The sequence below is a fragment of the Solanum stenotomum genome, chromosome 6 (assembly GCF_019186545.1).
Source record: "Solanum stenotomum isolate F172 chromosome 6, ASM1918654v1, whole genome shotgun sequence".
In the NCBI taxonomy this organism is placed as follows: domain Eukaryota; kingdom Viridiplantae; phylum Streptophyta; class Magnoliopsida; order Solanales; family Solanaceae; genus Solanum; species Solanum stenotomum.
In genome coordinates this window covers 51,922,797-51,943,000 of record NC_064287.1, presented here as the reverse complement: position 1 = coordinate 51,943,000, position 20,204 = coordinate 51,922,797, and the positions used below count along the sequence as shown (strand labels likewise).

The 20,204-nt window shown below is 35.5% G+C and overlaps 2 protein-coding genes across 2 annotated transcripts; both read right to left on the bottom strand.

Annotated features, from left to right (window-relative positions):
- Positions 1-217: 217 nt before the first annotated feature.
- Positions 218-7,322, bottom strand: LOC125868318 (chaperone protein dnaJ 15-like). Its single transcript, XM_049548974.1, has 12 exons — positions 7,248-7,322; positions 6,826-7,014; positions 5,541-5,664; positions 3,446-3,528; positions 3,253-3,364; positions 3,065-3,169; positions 2,907-2,957; positions 1,524-1,613; positions 1,332-1,440; positions 1,072-1,220; positions 929-982; positions 218-761 (listed from the first exon to the last, which is right to left on the bottom strand). Exons 2-12 carry the CDS (start codon positions 6,951-6,953, stop codon positions 525-527), a joined length of 1,242 nt encoding a protein of 413 aa, XP_049404931.1. The 5' UTR covers positions 6,954-7,014; positions 7,248-7,322; the 3' UTR covers positions 218-524.
- A 1,256-nt stretch (positions 7,323-8,578) lies between these two features.
- LOC125869344 (zinc finger protein BRUTUS-like) lies at positions 8,579-18,997 on the bottom strand. Its single transcript, XM_049549918.1, has 14 exons — positions 18,490-18,997; positions 16,203-16,412; positions 14,065-14,259; positions 13,642-13,988; positions 13,292-13,517; positions 12,947-13,115; positions 11,636-12,832; positions 11,321-11,492; positions 11,010-11,228; positions 10,801-10,938; positions 10,287-10,521; positions 10,116-10,175; positions 9,112-9,183; positions 8,579-9,026 (listed from the first exon to the last, which is right to left on the bottom strand). Exons 1-14 carry the CDS (start codon positions 18,817-18,819, stop codon positions 8,895-8,897), a joined length of 3,702 nt encoding a protein of 1,233 aa, XP_049405875.1. The 5' UTR covers positions 18,820-18,997; the 3' UTR covers positions 8,579-8,894.
- Positions 18,998-20,204: the final 1,207 nt, after the last annotated feature.

Sequence of the window (20,204 nt, the reverse complement as noted above, 5' to 3'; positions counted from 1 at the left end):
AATTAATTTTGAATTGTAATCTCTTTAACTTTTCAAGATTGTTGATTTGAAAAGAAATTTCACACGTCATTAACATAACATAATACACTTTCTTTTTTTTTCGAGACGAAAAAAATATTATGATTCTTAAGAACTCGAAGAGCACTTCCTCTTCTAGTGATCAACAAAGAAGAGAATCCCGTTGAGTTCTTATACTTTCACGCGATAGAATCGAATCTAGACTGAAAATAATGGAGTACATTGACTAGTACATTCTGATACACAGCAGAAGAATCATACGTACAATACAGGAACAAAAAAACCTTCTATATCTTCGATCAATCGATAGAAAACAGACATCAACATGCCCAAAAAATGATATTTTGGAAAAAATTAATGAAACAAAGGAACGTCTCGGAACCCCAAGAAATTGAACAAATAATACATGCGGAGAATTCTTCAGGCAGCCCCCGTCCTTGAACGCGGAGCTGGAATTGGAAACTCGTAGCATCTAGACTATGGATGACTTCCACTCTGGACTCTGGTTACTTCTTCTCGGATCCTTTGAGGTTAAGGTTGAACCATTTTCTCTTCGCGTATTTATCCTTGGAGTCTGAACTGCCATCTTCCCCTGGGCTATCGGGTTTTGAGTCATCACCAGAAGGTTTACTGCTACCTCCGTTACTGAAATGACCACTCCCACTACCACTTAAGGTAGCAACTGTCCTTGTAACGGTGAAAGAAGAGTGGATGGTGTCTCTCTGTTTGAGCAGCTCTTCGACCTTTACAAAAACAACATCACTCAGAGGGTAACTCACAGATGATTCTTTTCCTCCGCCCCCAAAACCCCCAGGTATAAATCAGAGTAACTAAGAAACAATAGATATAGGCAAACCAAATCGGTCATTCTATCTCAGTGCAATGAAACTTAGGTAAGAGACAAACTTACAGACTGCTTCTCCTGGCTGTATCTATTGGTCACTTCCTGGAACCGTGCTAATGCCTGTAAACACCACATGGAAAATAGTGGAATGAGGATGCATGAGGTACGACAAATGAATGACAGACATTGTTGATTAGCAGATAAACAACCTTTCTATATTCTGTCTCAAACTGTCGAAGCTCATTTCTCTTCCTCAATATCTGAGCCTCGATATCCTGGAGATTATGAGTTGTGTCCTCGTATGTCTTGGCACACAGAGCCTCAATAGTGTAACTAGCAGGCTTAAAGAAATTATCTCCTGCAGACATCAGATCAAATATTTCTCTTAGCATTTGCATAATCAGTAGCAATTAGATAGTGTTTGTCAAAAACAAAACAATATATTCAACAAAATAAAAGCAGCTCAGACCATAAACAGCAAATATGTGAGTGCCAGCATTTAGTTGTGAGACCTCACAAGGTTGAAGGCCCTCCAGCCTCTTAAAGAAAGCAGCTTCTGGATCTTTGGCCATTGCTAACTACATCATCACAAGTATTATCACTTTTGATAACACTGCATGCTATACTATTGAATTTTAACCACTAAGATGAATTCACATACCGCATTTACAGTTGAATCCATTCTGTACACTTGAAAGTGCAAGAAATACATTCCCGCGGAGGTTACCTTGCCGGCTTTTTCACTATCTTCCTGTAAATAGTGACAATGGATCAGTTTTATTAAGAAATACTAATCAGTAAATTGCTTGGATAATTGCTTCATCTAAAATCCAGCTTACAAGCTCATAAATACAGAAGATACACACAGGGTTGGAACTTGGAAGTTACAAGTGAAAAGAAACATCTAATACACTCTTTAAGGTTCAAGATAGACATGTATAGCAAGATGCAAACCAGATTTTTCCCATAGTGATAGCCAACAAAAGCAGGCGAGCCTACCCAACTATTTTGGAGTTTTTTCCCAGCAACCACTGACGAGCTATTTGGATACACTAAAGTTGAATTTACCTTCTTTCCACACAATCTTCCGCTAGTGGCTAGAAAAGTTATTGTTCTACTCCTAATCATCATCCTATCTATACATTCTTGAGAACTCATGAATCATTACACCTTTGTGTCATCCTTGCTCTCTAATTACATTCCTAAGTCTATAGGTAAACTTCTTTCACATTAAAGTTATCACAAACACCGATCGAGGAGATATCTTTTAATTTTGGAGACTAATTGAGGATATGTTCTGGCTTACACCTTGTGGTACTCCGGAGCTTTGTCCTTTGCGTCCGATAATTCTACTGTTGGTTGTTAATGAGCAACAATAAAAGTTGGTAAGGTGGTTGGATTGATATACCCAAGGCACACTTGGTGGCCAAAGGCTATGCCCAAAATTTTCAACTTAATATGATGACACATATAGAAGAATAGACAAATCAAAATGATATGTGATGACCATTCTAGGTGTGAAAACTTTGTTTGGATCCTTAGTGTACAACATAAACTTACTAAAATTGGGTGTACAAGGGGAATCTATAAATGTAATCAATATTGGAATGATGCATGAACTCTCTTAAAAGGTTAGAGATATACCATTTATTAACCAAAACTGGAGGTATGCTATTTTCTTATATAATTTTGTCAAATTTTCTAAGAAATGATAGAAAAGCCATTTTACGAATGTCTCGACTACAAAAAATATAAAGTAAGATCAGGCAAAACATGCCTACAAAATTCATTTGTTAGTAATTAAACACATCCAGCCCTAGGGCAATAGTTCCCTAATCCCTATTACTGCTTTATTGTTCTCTAGCCACATCAAATTACTCGGAATTCAGCATCAATTCCATTTTAACTTTACTCTAAGCAAACATCGAGGTTGTTCAGCAGAAATCTATAGCAAGAAATATCTCAAGCACACAATAACAAAGGGTTGGCTATAGGAATCCTCTGTAAGCACACAATGAAGAATAAAAACTGTAAAATGCATTACCTGCAAGGCAAGGCCGTAACCCCCACTCACATCATGTTCAAAATACAGTAGCTGAAAATTTCATGAAACTCAGTTTTAGTATCACCACAGTAGGAAAAAAAAGGCATGAAAATACAAAGTGTATGAAAGTACCTATCATATAAATGTATAAAATGTACCTTGAATTTGCTTTGGGCAGCTGAAGTAACTCTTACTACAATCCCTGCTTCTGCTTGTTCGTCACTAATTGTTACACCGAAAAAATGAGCATTTTGCTTTTCTACCTGCATTAAAGCTCAACGGATGTCAAAACCCTGGTACAGCTGATAAATTTATCCTGTCTCTTGAAGAGACAATTAAATTATACCTTTCCACTGACTGATGTGCCAATTGGAAGAGGGCGGACCGTGACAGTTCCATTCAAAGCTTCTTCAAGAACATTAGCAGAAATAGTTGTTTTGATAGGAACACCCAACTTGCTATCCAGAAAAAAAAAACAAATTTAAGAAAACTAATCAAAAACATCACCAGAAAGAAAAAAATTTGGGAGGAAGACTAACCTAAACAATGCTGCAAACATTGTGTTGACAGTTCCAAGGTTGGACAAATCAATTTCCATATCCATTCCTTCAGCTTCAAGAGCCTTAAAATTAAAGAAAAATGTCAAAAGAATCCAGAAATGGCATCCCTTGAGCATAGTAGATTCAAGAAGTTTTATCAGCTATAACTTGCCAAAGAAACTAGCCAGAATTGGAACTCAGCTTCCAACACAAAATGCCTATTGACGCAGACAAAAATAACTAAACGTTATTGATACCCTGAGTAAAGTGAATGACTAAATAAAAGGCAAAGAGCATATACAAGGCAACAAAAAAGAGATATTTTCACCTTGTTAATTGGAGAAATCTTACACTCAACAAGATATCTAGGCATAAGATTTTTGAAACTATACAACAAAAGCTTACTCATGAAATGGGTTTGGAGATTTTGTAAGGAAGAGCAAGCACTATGGAAAGAGGTCATCACAGAAAAGTATGGTCTACGGGACATTGAATCTCCAGGGCAGTGACAACACTATATGGGTTCAGTGTGTCTCTTGGTTCCAAATATTGACATTATAGTATGGAATGGAATGGAAGATATACATCTTTCTGAAATGAAAACTGGTTAGGACATGGTTCCTTGAAGTACATGTGCAATGACATGAAGGTTTCGAATTTGAATCCTGAAGTCGCAGTGGCAGACAGTTGGGGTCCACAAGGGTGGAATCTAAACTGGGGAAGGCTGACATGTAACAACTATGGGCTACCAAAGATGGATTTTTATACCGCAACTGGCTGCTCACAAAAGATTATCAACCAAAGACAGATTGTTTAAACTGGGACACTTGATGACCAGAATTGCACCCTGTGTGAACTGACTGAGGAAAGTATATCACATTTATTCTTTACCTGTGACTTTTCTGCTAAGATTTGGAGGAAATTGCTAAGATGGATGAACATCAAAAGAGGTCCTACGACCTGGGAGGATGAACTAGTGTGGGCTGTACAAGGATGAACTAAGGGGAAGTCTTTCGAGGCAAAAGAGTATAGGATGATGTTGGCTGCTGTTGTTTATCATATATGGAGAGAAAAGAATGTCAGAATTTTCTAGCAACAAAGACAACCACCAGATTCTATTACCAAGCTCATCATCCAAAGAGATTCAAATTAAAGTTGGCAAGTAGAGTCATCTCCCAAAATGGCTGGACAATCATAATTTCTATCCTAGCTAGGCCAATATGCTTTTTTATGGGCAGATCTGGTCTATTGGGACAATGTCCAGTAGCTAGATCCTTTCGTTGTACTTCAATTCTCACTTATTTCTAGCATAAAATTTTATACAGTCCTTACATGAATGGCATCACTTAGATGAACTATAACCTTCGAATTGAAAGATATTGGCATTAGGAAGATCTTGTAACACACAATAGATTCACCTTTTGCTACTAACATGAAAACAAAGACTGCCTTTGTAGGTACATGTTGTGTTGTAACATGTTTCTAATATATTTTGGGGACCCTATAAACAATCCTTGACTAGAAATCTCAAGGAGAAGTGAGGAGTCCAGAAAATGGCAGCTGATAGGATGACTTTTCAGCTTTACACCTATTAATATCCACAAATACAACAGGACAGAAACTTCAAGAATGAAAGGGGTGTTCTAACATATAGATTGCTGCAGCATTATCCTGCAACTTTCAAGTATCCACATTTTGTTGAACCTTTACGATATGTTAAGTTTATATTGTCAGCACTTAGTATTCAATCTTTGTAGATATGCTTGGTTGAAGCCATAAAGTTACAATCTATCATATAAGCAATATTAGCCTAAGCTAGCTCTTATTTCTATAACCTTTCTTGAAATTAAAAACATAAAGAGTTCTATCTATGAACTACTTTCTTTCTACTGCTAAATCAGTAACCTCATTCAAATGCAACGTGATACATAACAAGCAAATGTAAGGATATATAAATCAAACAAAATATTCTCCCATGATTTCAGTCTTTAAAAACAGAAAAATAGTAAAAGTCTTTCGCATCATACATCATTGCTCATGATGAACAATCATGTCGGAAAAAAATATGTCTTTTACAGTGGCAGGGGGTGAGTACCTCAAAGCCAGCCAAATCATATTGCCTCCTTTTCTCCGGATCAGATAGAATGCTATATGAGTATGCAACCTCCTTGAAGAGTTCTGAAGCTTCAGGATTGTTAGCATTCTTGTCAGGATGATACCTGCCAATAATTTATGCATTCCATTATTCATCCACAAGAGCAAGTATCAAATCAAAAAGTTCCCCAAATCCCAACATCCACAGCCCAAAAACTCTATAACCAGATTTCACTTTCCATCACATTCTTTTTCTCCATCAGATACATCATACGTATATATCAGTGTTATCCAAGGCTTGCTTAAGCCCAGAAGCGAGGCTCAAAATGCATTGAGCAATTTGCCTCGCTTGATGAGCGCTTCAATGTCGTCATCAAAGCTCTAAGACATGCTTTTCCTTGTGAATGAGAATTTCCTGAAGAGGCGACACTAAACCATTGATATTTCACTTTATCGTAAAAACAATCAATTTCTTTGTTCATATATACTTGTTTTCATGCTTATAATTATTAGTCTTGGACTAAACATAATATATATATATATATATATTTTTTCTCCATTTGCGCCTTTTTCCCCAATAAAGCCCACACTTCATTTGCGCTTAAAGCCCCAGTCCTTAAGAGCATTTTTGCACTTTTCGCTTTTGATAACACTAGTATATATATGGTAAAAGCAAGTCTCCCCATTTATATTATATTTCTTCAAATGACAATATGCGGCAATCATCACATAACCTAATTAAATTAGTTGACCATAAATTCCACAATTTTTTGTCTTACTACCGTAATTCAATAACCGCATGTGCCATGTGGTAACAGCAAGCTCCAAAACAAATACCAACAAAAATTGCACACATTTCACCACAATCCTCACTAAATTTCTGTTTAGGTTACTAGTTACACTTACACCTCAGTTATACCATCATTCAATACCGCCCTTAAAGCACCCAAGGGTGTGGCCATTCCCTAGAGCTTCAAGGTTAAAGTTTTCACCATGAAGTGAAACACTATGCGATTTCTTCACATATGTCTAGCCTTGGTAGATAGAGTTACCTGGTACCCTATTGCTAGTGGGAGGTGGCGGGCATCTATGTAATTAGTCGAGGTGCACGCAAGTTGGCCCCGACAAACACCTTAAACTCCAACTACTTGTGTCAGCTACATAAACTTGCTACACATATTCTGCTTTATTCAGGTCTATTTCAATCCAATACCACATTTAAACACCATTATAGCAAAATCTAACTATAAACTAAAATTAGAAATATGTATTAGGAATAAACTTACTTGAGAGCAAGCTTTCTATAAGCAGTCTTAATCTCCTGATCCGACGAATCCCTCGTAACAGCCAACACTTCATACGGGTCTCGTCTTACCACCGGAGCCAATGGCCCCTCCAATTTTGAACCACTCATTACACCCTTTTTCCACCGCAAAAATCAATAGAACACAAAAAAAACCTTGATTTCCCAAAATCTACAGACAAAAGACAAGATTTTAACACAAACCCATTAAAATTCGAGATGAATTAATCAGTTTTTAATACAAAATTCATAAAATTGAATCACCCCTTTTCGTTTCTTGGATAAATATCAAATTTTTCAACAAGTATAACATCCATTAACAGAGAGATCTAATAACAGGAATCAAAATCAATGCAAGTATACTAAAAATTGAATAAAAATAGCCAGGGTTTAAGAGAAATTTACCCCAAAAATTTTCTTCAGATGAGCTTTTTTATTTGTTTTCTCTGATTTTGAAAAAAAAAAATCAATTTTGAAAGTAAGTGTAGCCAAAAATTTTATCATGAGAAGTTATACATTGTGAAAGTACAAATATGTACATGTGAGGTTGAAAAAATATAGCTAGCTTTGCTATTCAAAAAGTATTTTATAGGGGTAATCTTGTCCAAAAAAATGAAAGCTTGATTTTTGTTTTTTACTATGGTTTTTCTTTCGACATGTATAGTCTTTTTTCGAAATTATTTGTATCCTTCTATTTTGTTTGTTTTGACAACTTATCTTAAGGTCTCCTCACCGAAAAGTCTCAATGACAAAGGTAGTAACCTCACGGGTGAACTCTTCATTTCTTGATCTTATTAACATAGGTTTTGAGTCGCTGAAATTTATGCTTGAATATCGGAGAAACAAGGTTAATTTTTTGTTGTTCTTAAAAAAATAATGTATATTTCTATATTTTACCGCAAAACATTAACAGTACTTTTACGAGAATAACTTTCAAAAAAAATATATTTATTTTGTAAATTTCGTGTCAAATTGAAATATGTATGGTATATCAAAACGGGTGAAAGACGTGAAGTAAATGATATTCCAATATCTCTATAATATATATAATGCCATCTCTTTCTGTATTCATTTTATCATATTGAACATGGGAAGCTGATTTAGTTGATTGTATATCATGTTGAATATTGATTCCTTAATTTGCAAGTTGTTTCTCTCTTTCTTTTTTGCAATTTTTCATTCAAAATTCATATTGAAAACTGATTAAATTAAAATTCATGTATTGCATGATTTATTTTTGGAAACAATTCCAACGAAATTTTTAAAATTTCAAGATACCCAAATCCTGAACCATCCCACTACAAAACGTGTTAGCCCTTGATGTGCAAGTTGCTATCTCTGTCTTTAGTTTAGTAATGTATCATGATTTTTATATCATTTATCTTTGATAGGAAAACGCCGGCATCTAGATTTATTCTTTCCTTGTTTTTCTTTCTAGCAAAAGAAGACATTTTCATCAACATGAATCATGGTACAATGATGAGACTGCTGCTCTTAATCAAAAGACTCAGGTTCAAAAAGAATTCGAGAGCACCATCCTAGAATGGACCTTGCAATGCAAACTCGAACCTCAAGTCTTTGATTAAGAATGAAATAAATTATGATTTGATGCCACAATTATTAATTACAAAATGCAAAAAATAAGAAACCATCTTTTAATTAAAGGAATGAGTATTTTCTATAGGGGCAGGGTCCAACAGAGAACACATTGTTATTATTATCATTATACATCTGGATTAAAAATGAAACAACAGCTAAAGTACATGAAAACTTTAGCACACATTAATTTGGCTAAACAGCATATTTGGTGTAAAACAATAACAAAATTTTGGCGACCGTTATTGCTCATGTATTTTACAAACCTATGTATCGAGCTCGCACTAAACAATGCGATGTATAGAAGTATGTAATTCTGGGTTCCAACATCTATTATATATATACATAAAAGAAACGTGCGGCCTTGTATATATAGTGATGTGAAGATCTGGAAGAAGAAACCTTCCACCCACCCCTCCCTCTAGTTCAATCCGTTCAGTAATCCGACAGGTCTCGTTAGCTGGAGCAATTAGGACTTGTTTCCACCTTTATCACTCTGGTATTGTAGGATCCACAAGATGCACACTTGTGATAGAGCCAATGGAATGGTGCAGTTCCCCTCTTACCACAGTCGTTACACAATATATCCTGGGGAAATTTCATATAAAAAATTTGAGAAAAAAAGCTTCAGAAATAATTAATAAGCATAAGAGTTGTTGGAAAAATTTCGTACTTGGCAGCGGTTCCTAAACTCTTCTGGTAGTACCTCCGAAGCCATCAAAGCATCAAGCATCCCAAAGTACACCTAAAAGAGCAAACGAACGTTGAGGTCATTTATCTGAGCACTAACTTTTATAACGAAAGTTGAGGTCATTTATCTGAGCACAAATATAATAGAACGGGAAGAAAAGGATACATACAGATTGAAAAGTCTCGAAATAAGAAATATATAGGGCTACATGCTGTAAGTATCCACAAGAAGTGAGAAGACAATGTGATTTTCTTTAAACAATAGGATCAAAGACAATGTTCTATTTCTTTCTTAATACTACCAGAATTTCATTAAATAAAACATCATATCAATTTCCAAGGGCATCGTAGATAACGTTCATAAATAAGGTTAAAAGAGAAGCATAATAATAGTATGATGTTACATGCTTCTGTGGCAAAATTGATTTTTCCAAATAAAAGATACTCCTCTCCTTTTCTCTTTTGAATAGATACGACTCTTCGTGGATCAGGCAAGGCTTATAATTGAGTACAAAATGTGAGGAGTAATAGAAGAATTCACAAATCAGACAAGCACTCCTGTTTATGCAAGAATAAATAAAGTTACTTGACAAACACACGCACATTTGCACATTCATCTGCCCCATTTTGTAGGCTTGATGCAGTTTTTTTTTCTAAGGAAATATTTAAATCAAAAATACTTTTTATCACAAACACATCAAGTTAGTGTTTGACTAGACCATAGAGGTAATACAACTATAGCCCTCTGAGAAATAAAACCAACTACAAATGCAACCTGAATATTCCTCTTTACTCCAGAAAAAGGAAAATAAAACAGTATATTTTTTTTTTATATATACATATAGTCTATAATTTAAAACTTCAACGAGTTATAACAGATATATTTCACAATATTCTTGTGTCTGCAAATAATTCCATGGATTTACACAAACAAGCATCACTACTCGGCAAAAAAGGTTTGTTTAAAGAAGGAAGAACATTCCTTACCGACATATCTCCCATAGACTTGCTGCAAATGGGACAGATGTAGTGTGTGCAAGCATATGCCTGAGGAAATAAAGAGATTGCTTTTAATTCAAATTAAATTTCTAATAACCAACATAATCCTTTCTGACAACAAAGACATGAAAATAGCCTAGCAGAGAAAAGCGAACAGACCTGAAAGCATGCTGAATGCATAAAATGCCCACAGGGCAGACCCCTGACAGTTTCACTTGATGTGAATAAAAAATCACAACATATTGGACAGTTGGTTTCAAGACCTTTCTCCCTGCATTTGTGGTCCACAAGTTTCATTCCGAGGCAGCAATTGCAGGTCATGCAATGAAAGAAGTCAACACCTAGTCCTTGCCCCAGCCGGCATAAATTGCAAAACGGGCAATGATATACTGTCCTGAAGTAGGAAACAAATAGAACGTAGTAATCAAGATCAAAGATCTATTAGAGGTATAATTTCATCTTGCAACATGTACAAGAAGCAGAAATAGTAGAGACCCAAGGATTCATCCTTGACTAAAGGAATTAAGTATTGAAATAGATTTTCATGTGATTTTCTCAAAGGAAATCGACAGACAATTTTTTATTAAATGGGGGTTTTATGTTCTAGCTAATTGACTTATGTGATTCAACCTACTTCATCAACAAGAAACAAGTAGTGTCATTTTAGTATCACCTTTCATCATCAAAAAATTTACAGCTGCTGCAGTAATATTTTGCCATCGAAAGGCCATTACAGGATGGAGTCGTGCAAGTAGGTCCAACTGGTTGTACTTTGAGGCAGTTCATACACATCATTTCAGTTGTTGCCTTCCTGCAAATTACTAGAAAAATTAGGCATGCAATGGAGTTTGATTAGAAACAGAAATGCATCCAGAAATTTACCTATCCATAGAATGATCACTGATTTTGTCATGACAGAATCTGCATGGAAATAGTTTACCACAGCAAGCTGCTCGGAGCTTGCAGTTTCTTTTATAATGCTCACATCCCAACACTTGCTTATCTGGATCACGGAATGAAGGTGAACATCCTATTTGATCTTGACCATTTGAAGTTTCAACAGATCTTGCTTCAGACTCCTGCTGAGCAGCTATCCAGCGACTGAACAACAGATGCTCAATAGGTTACGTGGAATAATGACAATGATATAGTAATCATAAAGGTTTAAAAAGATGGATTTATTGAAAACAAACCTGGTCATAAGATTTTGAATAAGATATGCTTTTCTTCTTGGATCAAGCGATGAGTCTCGGGAGACCTTTCTTATTTCTGACTCTAGCTCATTTTGATTCATACGAAATATGTCCTTCCATCCAGGTTTAAAAGTGGAATCACTTTGTTCTAGAGATTCAGGAAACTCACATCCTGAAAAGGGCATAATTTTAGAGGCTAAAATGAATATCAGGAAAAATTTCTCAGTTTAGATCCACTAATAGCCTTGTCTAATGTAAATAGCTTATGGAACAACACAACAGCATGAATTAAACTAATTAAAGCATGGTGACAACCTCGTGAAACAATGTCCTCTGAGCTTGATGCCTGGGAAGTTCCATCTGGAGTTCCTTCCCACCATTCATTGAGCCATTCACTGAACATAGTGTTTTTGGTTGCTTGCTTCCACGTCTCCATCATTTTATTTTGTTCATCCTGAGTAAGAGCAGTGGTTACCCAGGGCAACATTGACTGAAGTACCTCTGCCCCAGTTGTACCGATTATCCTACCAACTAGTTTGTCTTGTTCTTCAATGCTAAAATGCCGGTCAAATAGCGGCCATAGCTCAACTTCCTCCCGTATAACATGTTGATCCAGGGTTACTTTTATAGATTTGCACATGGCTTGAACTTTAGTCGCCAGCTCATTGTATTTTCTTGAATATTCATGCAAGTCACAAGCACCAGAGTTTCTACAAGGACCTTTAACTGAACTCCCACCATTCAAGTTTTCACGGAGCTGAGAAAGCTCATCAAGTGCAGATGAAATATCCTCGAATAGCTTTTCTTCCTGTTTGTGGTCCAAGGTGTAAGAATGGCTAACATTATGAAGCGTCTCTTTTGATTCCAAAGCTGGAAATACGATATCATCCTCTGCATTGCTGTGAGCTTTATACAATCCCCGTAGAAGACGAAAACGACCACAAAACTTCCTGAGGAAAGTCTCATCACAATCAGTCAGTTTTCCAGATTCGACATCCAGAAATTCCAAATCCTTTCTGATTGCCTTGTGAAATTGAAAAATGTTATCGATCGGCCGTGTTGCATATCCAGCATTGGTCAAGCTGGTATTCCAGTTGAAAAGACAGGAGTTCAGAGAAGGAGCACTTGGAGTAAAAGTGCGCGATGATTTTGCTGCAGCAAGGGAATTTACAACGCCTAATGCAGGAACACAACAAGACTGATTACCAGTGGATCCTTTCCGAAATTTTCCACCTCCTGAAGGATCATGACGATAGCATTTCTCCTCTGACATTAAGTTTACACGCTTGGTTGGCCTTTCACCATTACTTTGCTCACCATTTGAGCTACTAGATTTGACAATTCTTGAAGAAGTGCATGTACCGCAACATTTACCTAAGTTCTCTTGATTCCCAGCTAAAATTTTAGCAGGACAGCAACCGGTTACACTTGAAGATAAACAAATGTCAGCTGGACGACCTTTGCATGCCCAACCAGAGAAAAGTGTGACCAAAGCAGTGTCTGATGCTGGTGCTGCATTAGATAACAAAAACAGATGGGGTGAATAGGCATACTTTTTATCATTGTCAACACAGAAGCCAAGTTTTAATTAAATCAAAGTATCAAACAGTAGAAACTAGGCTTTACCTGCCATATGCATGTTCTGAAGAAAAGACCTTGCTTCCTCCTCACTTAATGAACCTACCAACCATGGTAAGACGCATTCTATGAGTCTAAGTGGCATAACACACAAGCTCTGGTAAAGGAGTTCCCGCTGCCTTTTGGGGCTAAAATGCTTTCGTGCGAGTGGAAGAACCTGGGATCACATAGAATACAAATAATCAAGATCAATTACCTACTTTCATCACTTTTGAGAAACAACATTTTTTAACAGGGGGGGTATATACTTGTGGATTTTCACTGGGTATGTTGTTGTATATAAAGATAGAAACATTGAACTTGCAGAATGTTTGTGATTCTGATATTACTCACCTGAGCCTCCTCATTACAGAAGTGTCTTTCCACTGTCTCCATTATATGATCAGCTTGTGAGCACAGTTCTGAATAAAATTCTACAGAAGTTGAGTTGGATCCAGCACTCTGAACGCTTTCTATCAAGCATCTAAATTTATCAAACTCATTTTCTTCTTCCGCATGCTCCTGGGCAAATGATATTTCTGCATCTACTGCAGGAAATATAACTTTGTCCTCGGCAATACTGCAGTCAAAGTATGAAAACAGTTTGAATGATCCAGATTCAAGCACCATAGCAGTTATTTTAGTCCGTAAAATTATTCAAGCCAAAACTTCAAACAGATATGCATAATAGCAATGCTGCATACCTATGAAAGATACAAACTTCAGCAATAAACTGGAGCCTCTGGTTGAAGGCAGATAAATCAGAAAAATCTCCACGCAACTTTATTTCCCTAGCTGCTTCTGTTATGTCATTCAATTCCTTTCTAATAGCCTTGTGCCAATGCAGTATCTCATCAACCGGGAGATTCAGAGTGGATTCTTTAAGATCCAAATTTGAGACTGGAAATTCCCTTCTAGAAGATTCACAAGGACAAGGAACATTCTCTATTAAGCCTCTAACAACAGAATCTGAACTATTGTGTGCTGTACTCTCTTCACAAGTCTTGCGTTTGTTTGTTAACTTTTTGCCATCCATCCAGGTAAACATAATCTTCATGCAAAATGAATTTTATCAGCTTTGCCATACTTAACAAAGATCTTTAACACCTACAAGCAAACTAACTCACCTCTTGAAGAAGATCCTCGTCTGGAATTACTTTGTGCAAGCATTTATGCATATCTTTGCACTCATCAGCAGATATAGAAGATGAAAGCCAAGGCAGAAATTCAGCCATCATATTCACGGGGATGCTGCACAGAAACTGCCACACCAGTGACGCCTGCTCCTCGAAGGAAAACTTCTCCATGAGCAAGGGGAGAACCTTAAAAATGGCACAATAACAACAGATAGCAACGTAAATAATAATAATGAAGAAGAAGAAAATAAAAGAATACTAGTAAACAATTTTAACAATAAAAAAAACGAAACAACTGTCACAAAATAAGGGTCCGTTATCAAGAAAACAAATAATAAGGGGAAATTTCATACAACAAAGTTTTAACTTAACTAAATGAACCTCAGGCAAAGAACAATCCCCACCACCCAAATGTACAGAAATATCTTTTCTTGAGAATGAAATTAATGTACAGAAATATCCTACTCATTTTTGTCTCGAAAGACCTACAAATTCTTGAAATCAATGCAGACCAAAAGTAAGGGCCTGGTGAAATCTACTAGTTGGGAATAGGTTTGTCTTGTTAGATTACTTCTAATATTATGATAGTTACTTTTACTTTATTTAGCATGATGATGACATAGTTGAGCTTAAATAGAGAAGTGAATCATATAGCCAACAACAACTTGTTCGGGACTGAGACTCAGTTGTTGTTGTTATATCGTCCTCATTTTTGTGTTAGACATTTCAAATACAATTTTTTTGGATATTGTCATCTCTTACTGAACCAGAAATAACATTAAAATATTGTATTGACATTATGGATGATTCAAAAGGGAAAAAGGGACTAAAAACCACATTCTAAGATTCATGCTGCATAGGGTCCATTAAAGGGTGATGCGCTCGTTACCACATGTTCCTCCATTCCTAGGGCTTGAAGTCGAAACTTCTGGTTAAGGATAGAGGGATCTCATCCATCTCACCACTCCCTTTGTGGTGAGTTTGAAAGAGTAGAAAACTCACTTGTAATGAATTAGTAAATTGTTCATGCTTCTCTTCATTTTTTAACGTTGACATACTAATCAGCAGTACTGCTTATATGTAAGACTCTAATTTTATAGACATGATGTATGTGAGGTGATGTAGTACAATGAGCAAGAAATGAGACGGCACTGATACGAATGTAGACATGTAGCACCACAGGGAGAATGGAAGTTACACCAAAATCAAATTCCAACACTTCACAAAAGTACAAGAATGTCCTTTTTATATATAAGGAGTTCTAAACAAATTAATATTTAAAACAACCAAAGCTCAAATAAATATCCATGGGTGCATTGGAGGAGGTAGCGAGTGGAGGACTTTTGTGAGCTCTTTAGTCAAGAGTTCAAATCTTTCTTCTTTTACTTATAATGGAAAAGAACCATAAAATCTCCATATCTAACTAAATGGGCAATATATACACAATAATCTGCCTCCCAAGACTTTTGTCGTCTAGTAATAAGAGCGCAACACGTAACGTATGGGTTAGGCACACTTCACTGCGGTAGAACCTGACAACCTGGTACTTAAATGGAGAGGGTAAAGGTGTGGGCCCATTATCCATTGAGTTTTGAACCATTAACCATTGCCCTTTAGAGATTTCTCAGTTATCAGAAAGAGAATACTCCCGTCGTTCCACTTTATGTGACATAATTCGAAGTACGAGGGTCACTCTTACTAATTAATAGATCTTATAAAAATTCAATTCACGACTTCCATTTCAGAATTATGTAATTAAGAGGATCTTCTTTTTTAAGAATTTGTATGATAATTTTCTTCTCTTTCTTTTTAAATAAAATTTCAATATTTAGAAACTACAAAAAAATTTTACTATAAATCATAATAATTAACAATTTATTATATTTTAAGAGTATTTGAATAGATCGTAATCAAAGAAAGCATCCTTTGATTCCAAAATAGTAACTAGCTCATATAAACAAATTGAGTAACATACATGAATCATATCAAGTGATAATGATATCCATATGATCTACAGCAAGGGGATTTTCCCTTTTCACGTCAATAAAATAATTAATTTCATAGAAAACAAGGCATATCACGTGTCCCCTCAAGCCAAAATAAGAGCAAGGTAAAATTCGCAAGGATACCTGCTCCTCTTCCTTAGACATGTGTTGGCTAATAGATGTTTGAAGAGCTCCTGTACAGGAAGCCAATTCTCTGCGGTAGCTTTCTTCACTTTGCATATCCGAGTCAAGTAATGCAAACAGGTGATCAAAAAGCACACCTTCTCCTTCATGCTCAAGGGAGTAAGTCCGTGCTACATTCTTCACACGAATATCAAGTGCTGGAAAGATAACCTGCCATTCACACGATGATATGCTAATGATGTTCAAAGCAGAATATCAAGTTGTATGCACGTGCCATTTTTCTCTGTAACTTATGAAATATTTATCTATCAAGAAGGAGAAGCATATCATGGGGAAAAAATTATAAAATTACATTCCTATTACTGGGGTTGCAAAGGGAAGGCTCAAGTCCACTAGATCAAACCATGGCGTACTTTTGACGCGAAACAAAGAAGTGAACCCTTATGTACACACGATTTCCCTGAAGTTAATTTAAGTCGTAAAATGTGGGAATGTTTCTCTATCTCTCGTGAAGCAAAAAGGTAATATTTTCAAGGGTTTTTTGGTGGTGGTGGTGGGGCAATGAAAACATAGTGGGTTCAAGCACCAAAGTAAAATATGTTGTCTTCTTTATGTAATGAGGATCTGTGGATACATTGATACCTATTAGGTTACAACAACATAACTCACCTAAACTAGCGAGGGCAACGTTGAGCAATAGTGCAAGGAGACAGAAACCAGGAGTGAGTTGCAATATTACAGAAAGCTTATAAGAAATTTCTCTTGTATTACATAATAATGAAATCAGCAAGAGATATATCCGATAAAATACATTGCTCTAACCAAAGAGGGAATGAACCACATTCATGAATTATGCCAAATGACAGATCTTAATATCTCTTTTTTTCTCAACTTCACATATGAAATACGCCCTCTTTTTTCTTTTCTTTTCTTTTTTTTTTCGTTTTCATAACACCTAATATTAAAACTAGTAGAAGAAAAAAGGCAAACCAAATTCTTTATACCTCGATATAAAACACTTTCTTGATGCTTCCAAGAATAAATAAAGAAAAGTTCAATCCAAAAAATATTGCTCGAACTACAAACAAACTCTAAAACCAGCCCTCTTTCCCACCAATGCAAAGAAGTTCCCACCACCTCCCTTCACACCCCAGTAACCAAAAGGGATTAGAAATTTAGAACAAATTTCAAACAAGACAAGGAAATTTAAAGCCAAACTAAGATGCAAAAACTACCAGCCCCATTTGTTTTATCGACAATACAAGTCCAAATTTTGCTACACTTTGTCAGACCATTAACTATCCTTTTGTCATTTACTAGTTCTCAATTTTAAAATGAACTAAAAAAAGCATGAAACTAAATTCGATTTTGTACTTCTCCAGTTCAAAAAGCGACAAAAATCATAATAGTTTCAAGAGGAGAACTAAAATTCAAATTTAAACTCGATTCTGTGTACATCTTCTCACAACAGTAAGTAGCTTCAAACATTCAAAATTGAGAATCAGTTGGCAGAAAACAGACAGCTTTGTTAAATGATTCAAGTTATAGTAATTATGCAGAAACATAATAATGCAACCAGCAGGAGAACTGATATACCACATTGTTTCGCCCCAACAAAGAAGGCATGAAGCGAAAACAGTTCATAAAGATCTTTTCATTGTCAACTTCACATTTGACATTCCGTATCTCATTTCCATATCAACCAATACTGGCACTAGCAGCAATCAAAAAGTGCTACATAGCTCGAAAGAAACTCATGAAATAAATTGAATACCTTGAGCTAACAATCAAAAAAGAAAAATTGAACACTTGAGCAGGAGAAAGCTCAAGTCTTATCCATCTTCCCACCACCTCAGAATAGACCACAACTAACCAAAGAGGATCAACTAAAATCCCCAGAAAAGAACTCAAGAAGAGAAATTTGCACCAAACCCTAACTAAAGATGCAATAACTACGCGTCTCATCAGATTGTACCAATCTTATTGTTACAAATTCTACATTTCTTTCTATTTACTCATATTTCGTAAATGAAATCAAATCAAATCATTCAAAAAATCAGAAATTTCACATATGCAAGTAAAATCATTCCAGTTCAATAAACATAACTACATAACATTTCCAGAGCAGGAGAAACAGAAAATTAAAACTTAAATTTCAATCCTTTATGTGTATATACTTGCTAAGCTGCTCAAAATTATTCACCAGAATCCTCCTGCACACAAATTTCCCCAAATCATTTCAAAAAATTAAGCTACAACTAAGCTAAAAAAACTACTTCAAACAAACCTCATCTTCAGCATTGCAGTGATGCTTATAAATCGACCTCAAAAAGTAACACCGTTCCATAAAAGGCTTAATCTCAGTATCCTGATTCGTCGCAAACGCCATAGCAGATCGATGCAACCCATCCAATTCCTTCCTTATAGCTTTATGAAAGAAAAGAAAAATCCTTATAGGCGATGAACCTTTAACTCCCACCGCTCTACTACTATTCAACGTTCCAGATTGTTCCACGTGTCCTACCGTCGTCGTACCTGACATTACCGCTACTCCTCCTCCACCGCCGCCAACTCCTTGTATTCCTCCTCCTCCTGTAGTCGTTAATGGCGTCGCCATCGGTATCTATTTATACTACCGGAAAATCCTCTTTCCTCCGATTATGATTTTCAGATTCAGATTCCACAATCTGTAATTCTATCATGAATTTTTCGCCATTTTGTTTGTTTCTCTCTCTATATCTATAGGTGACTGTTTCTGTATGTATAGGTTTGTTTTATTTTCCGGTGGTGGGGTTAAATCGGGCGGATAAAGAGGATGCAATATATAGTTGGCCACGTGGCAATATGGGACACGTCAGCAAATGATGTGTTGGATGAGCTGCTGGTGGGGAAAGGTGGGGCACGTGCCTAATTTGGAAAAAATACGATTCATTTTAATTGTCGTGCTTATTAAAATTCAAAATCGTTTCATTATAAAAAAAATTAATAAAATATATAATGACGAAAGGATCAAATTCTTACCTATAAAGTAAAAGTTCATGTACGTAATCGGGAGTGGAGCATAGGGAAGGGGACTAATTCCGTAGAAATCTTTTAACTCTTTTTGACTAGTTTGTGTATTTACTTTTTTATATTTTAATTTTTTTGAAAATGAGCTAGATATGGTGAAGAAGAGAAAATCATTAAATTTAGATTAAAAATAAATAAGAACAATTTCGTCAAATTATTTTTTTAGTTAATATTTTCTTTAAAAGCGTGAAAAAAAATATGGCAAGTAAAGTAATAAGGAGTTTGAAAAATCAGTCAAAAAAAATCCATGGAATTAGAAATTAATTTTGAGTCCAAGTACTATTAATCAGTCAAAAACAAACGTCCATGAAATTTAATTAACTTATACAAAAGTATTAATCAAGCAAATTATTAAACTTTCCATGAAACTATATTTTAATTTAAAAGCAAGCAAGTATTAATCCGTCGAAATAAAATTCCATAATTAAGAAATTACTTCTTCCGTTTAAAAAAGAATGGCCTAGTTTGACTTTAAACGGAGTTAGAGAAAAGAAATATGACTTTTTAATCTTGTGGCTTTAAACATGTCACGTGGACAGTTGAAGTTAAAGTGTTGCCAAAAAAGGAAATGGATCATTATTTTTTAAACAGACTAAAGAGAAATAAGGTTATTCTTTTTTAAACGAGGAGTGTAAAATTTAAAATGCAAAGTTCAAACATATCTATTTCTCAGTGAATAACTAAAATTCATCTAAGACTATTCTTTATAATAAAAAATAATAGATAATTTTTTCTACTATCTTTTACTTAAATACTATGTATAATTCTCGAAATTCAAACTTATGATGAAAATTTAATAATCTTTTACTTATATTACGTATGTATAATTTTCGAGACTCGAACTTGTGACGAAAATTCATCAACCTTTGGTGAAAGGGAAGCACACACAAGAAGAGGGAGAAGCCGTGCCAAAAATTGGATGGCATGTGAAGC